The 4351-nt window shown below is 21.9% G+C and overlaps 1 protein-coding gene across 1 annotated transcript in view; it reads left to right on the top strand.

Annotated features, from left to right (window-relative positions):
- LOC120431858 (F-box only protein 11) overlaps window positions 1-4148 on the top strand; it is a 14288-nt gene extending 10140 nt beyond the window's left edge. Inside the window, exon 7 of the mRNA XM_052706041.1 lies at window positions 4137-4148. Within this exon, the coding sequence (XP_052562001.1) occupies window positions 4137-4148 (12 nt within the window). The remainder of the gene's footprint in view (window positions 1-4136) is intronic.
- Window positions 4149-4351: the final 203 nt, after the last annotated feature.

Below are 4351 nucleotides of genomic sequence, written 5' to 3'. Positions count from 1 at the left end.
GATGAACCTCAACTGACCAGCGTTGATCTGCTAAAGTGCTTTTTTTTGCTTCTTATTGCGAGAGTGTAATCACTTCTCACACTCTTTTTGTTCCATTGCCGAAGGCGCTTCACTTTTCAAAGTTCTCATTAATTTATTTTCCCCAAAAACATTAATTTTTGATCGATTTTACTTTTTACTATGTTTCGTTCCTACAGTAGTTCTTTTAAGGCCAAAAGTCTCCAACATTACTCAATATTTTCTTTAAACATGCAAAAAATACCCAAAGAAACAAAAAAAAACAAAAATACAAAAATACAAAAATACAAAATACAAAAATACAAAAAATACAAAATACAAAAATACAAAAATACAAAAAAAAAACAAAAATACAAAAATACAAAAATAATACAAAAATACAAAAAAATAAAAATATAAAAATACAAAAATACAAAAAAAAAACAAAAAAACAAAAAAAACAAAAATACAAGAATACAAAAATACAAAAATACAAAAATACAAAAATACAAAAATACAAAAATACAAAAATACAAAAATACAAAAATACAAAAATACAAAAATACAAAAATACAAAAATACAAAAATACAAAAATACAAAAATACAAAAATACAAAAATACAAAAATACAAAAATACAAAAATACAAAAATACAAAAATACAAAAATACAAAAATACAAAAATACAAAAATACAAAATACAAAAATACAAAAATACAAAAATACAAAAATACAAAAATACAAAAATACAAAAATACAAAAATACAAAAATACAAAAATACAAAAATACAAAAATACAAAAATACAAAAATACAAAAATACAAAAATACAAAAATACGAAAATACAAAAATACAAAAATACAAAAATACAAAAATACAAAAATACAAAAATACAAAAATACAAAAATACAAAAATACAAAAATACAAAAATTCAAAAATAGAAAAATACAAAAATACAAAAATACAAAAATACAAAAATGCAAAAAATACAAAAATACAAAAATAAATATACAAATATACAATAATTAAAAAAAACTAAACTAACTATATTTTACTAAATTTAGCTGAATTTAGCAAAATGTTACTAAATTTAACTGAATCAAAGTTAATTTAGGTAAATTAAATCAAATTTAACTTAATATTTAAAAAAATAGGCAAAATTATTTAAATTAAACTAAATGCAGCCACATTTAACTAAATTAAACAAAATTTTACTAAATTGAGCTTATTTTAACTTAATTCAACTAAATTTTACTGATTTCAGCCGAATTGGACTAAATTTTTACCAAATTTTGCTTAATTTAACATATTTGAACTAAATGTTACAAAATTTAACTGAATTTGCCTTAATTTGATTGAACTGACTTAAATTCTACCAAATTTGACTCAATTTTACTAAATATAACATAATTTAACGAAATTAGACTTTTTTCCTCTTCATTCTACCAATTTTAACTAAGTTTATCTTAATTTAACCCAATTTAACTTAATTTAACTCGATTTAACCTAATTTAAATCAATTTTGAAGTTTAATAAAATTTATTAAACTTACCCTAATTCAACAGAATTAAACAAAAATTAACCAAGCTTAACTAAATTTAGTTTAATTTAACTGGTCAAATAAATAAACCCAACAAACAAACAACAATATTTAACACAATTTAACTTAATTTAGATAAATTTAACTTAAATTAACTTAATTGAAGTAAATTTAACTAAATTCTATATTATTTAACTTAATTTAATTTAATTTGACTGAATTGAAAGTAATAAAACTCTCTTTTACTCATTTTATCTAAATTTAGCCCTATTTAAGTAAATTAATCTCAATTTAACTAAAGCGAATTAAGCTTTCAACTACTTTATTTAGTCAAACTTTACTCAATTAAGCGAAATTTTACTAAACATAAATAAATTTTGCTTAATCTAACCAAATTTTACTTACTTTGATAAAATTTAACTGAATTTAACAAATTTTAGCCAATTTAAACTAAATTTTACAAAATTTTGCTAAACTTATCATTTTTAAACTAAATTTAACTTAATTTAACTAAAATTAGCTTAATTTAAATTAATTGACTTAAGTTCTGCCAAATTTAACTCAATATTACTAATTATAACATAATTTAACTAAATTTGACTTTATTTAGCTTGATTCTACCAATTAAACTTAGTTTATCTTAATTTAATCAAATTTTAACTCAATTTAAATAAAATTTACTCAATTTTACTTAACTTTACTAAATTTAACAAAGATTACTAAAAATTATTAAACTTACTGAATTCAACCAAATTAAACATAGATTTACTAAACTTCACTAAATTTTAGTTTCTAAATTTACCTAATTCAAAGTAATTTAACTAAATTTAGCCAAATTTAAGTAATTTCAACAAATTTAGCCATATTTAACTAAATTATACTTCATTTAATTCATTTTAACAAAATTTAAATAAACTCAGCAAATTTTGCATAAATTTAACTAAATTTAGCAAAACTTTACTAAATTTAGCCAAACTTAACTTAACTTAGTTAAATTCAACTAAATTTAATCACATTTAGGTATATTAAACATAATTTTGCTTAATTTAGGTAAATTTAACTTAATTCAACAACATTTTATTTAATTTTACTAAATTTAACCTAATTTCACTAAATTTAATTTAATTCGGCTTAATTTAAATTTATTTACCTTTTTTAAACTGATTCAAATTTAGCCAATTTTATGTGAATTAAACTAAATTTAAGTAAATTCAACAAAGTCAAGCTTAATCTAACTAAATTTATCCAATTTGAAATAAATTAACGAAAATTTTAATGAACCTAAATATTTTTTTCTTTTTTTTTACTGAATTTAACTGAACTTAACGAATATTAACTGAATATTACTTATTTTAACTTAATATAACTTAACAAAGCCAAATGTAGCTTAATTGAAATAAATTAAACAACATATTACTAAACTTAATTAAATTTTACTGAATCTAAATAAATTTTATTATTTTAACTAAATTTTACTAAATTTTACGAAATTTGAATAAATTTAACTAAATTTTAATAAATTTAATTAATTTCAACTGAATTAAACTTAATTTAACTTATTTTTACTAAATTTAATTAATTTCAACTGAATTTAACTAAACTTAACTAATTTTTACTAAATTTCACTGAATGTTACTAAATTCAACTAGATTTAATAAAATCTAACTGAATACAACTAAATTTAACTGAATTTAACTATATGTTAGTAAAATTTTATTGATTAAATTTCACTAAATGTTATTTAATTTAATTAAATCTAAATAAATTCAACAAAACTCAACTAGATTTAACTGAACTTAACTAAACAAAACTAAATTTAACTAAGTTTAACCACCTTAATCTAACTAAATTTTTCTTACTTTAACTAAATGTAACTACACGGGTCCCCCACAAACCATTATTATGAAGAAAAAATTTCCACCCAAACCAATGATTGGACATGGTTTCTGGGACCATTTTGCACCTCTGGGCCAAGTTTCAAAATATTTGCCGGCAGAAATTTCGAATACGGTCAGTTTTAGTATTTTTAGTTGAAATTAAGGGGAAACCGCATGTAAAATGCGTAGGAAAAGTTCAAAGTTTCAATGTTTTAACTCTTAAATGTTACTGGTCATGGTTTTAAATTGTACTTACATGTAGCAGAATGATATAAAACGATTTACGGAACTGACTTAGCCGGATTAAGCCTTAGTTAAGTGACTTAAGTACATTATTTACAAGTTTTTATCGAAATATTTTTTTAAAAACTCATACATTAGGCAATTTTAAGTCTAGGAAGACTGGATTGCATAAAAATAATTAAAATGGGGTGACTTTGAGCCAAGGGGTGACATTGTACCAAATTTTACGTTTGTTTAATAACTAACTGAGGACCCCGTGGCGCGGTGGTTAGCGGCTTCGGCTGCCGATTCCTCATGTGTGCTAAGGGGCCCGGGTTCGATTCCCGCCCATCTCCTCTGGGTGTTCTGTGTTTGTTCCGTTAGTTAGTAAATTCAGTTTGAAAAGACGGTGTGATGATTTTTGTCTATTAAATAGCTTAACAACAAGCTCGATAAGCAAATATTGTTGTCCTCTCCCACAATTTTAAAATATTCCATAGAACGTTGAATAAGAACGAAACAAAACTACAAAGGATTTTTAGCCTTATTGTTGGACCCTGACAAGAGTTTTAAGACACAAACTACATTGAAAACTTACATCGTCCTTCATATGTAAATATGTATAAGTTCAATAACCTATACATATTAGACTATACTATTTTCACATTTTCTTAGGATATGCCAGGCTTGTTTAAATAGTGGATGAGTGGTTGTG

Source organism: Culex pipiens, chromosome 1 (assembly GCF_016801865.2).
Source record: "Culex pipiens pallens isolate TS chromosome 1, TS_CPP_V2, whole genome shotgun sequence".
NCBI lineage: Eukaryota > Metazoa > Arthropoda > Insecta > Diptera > Culicidae > Culex > Culex pipiens.
This window is presented reverse-complemented; position numbering and strand designations above follow the sequence as displayed.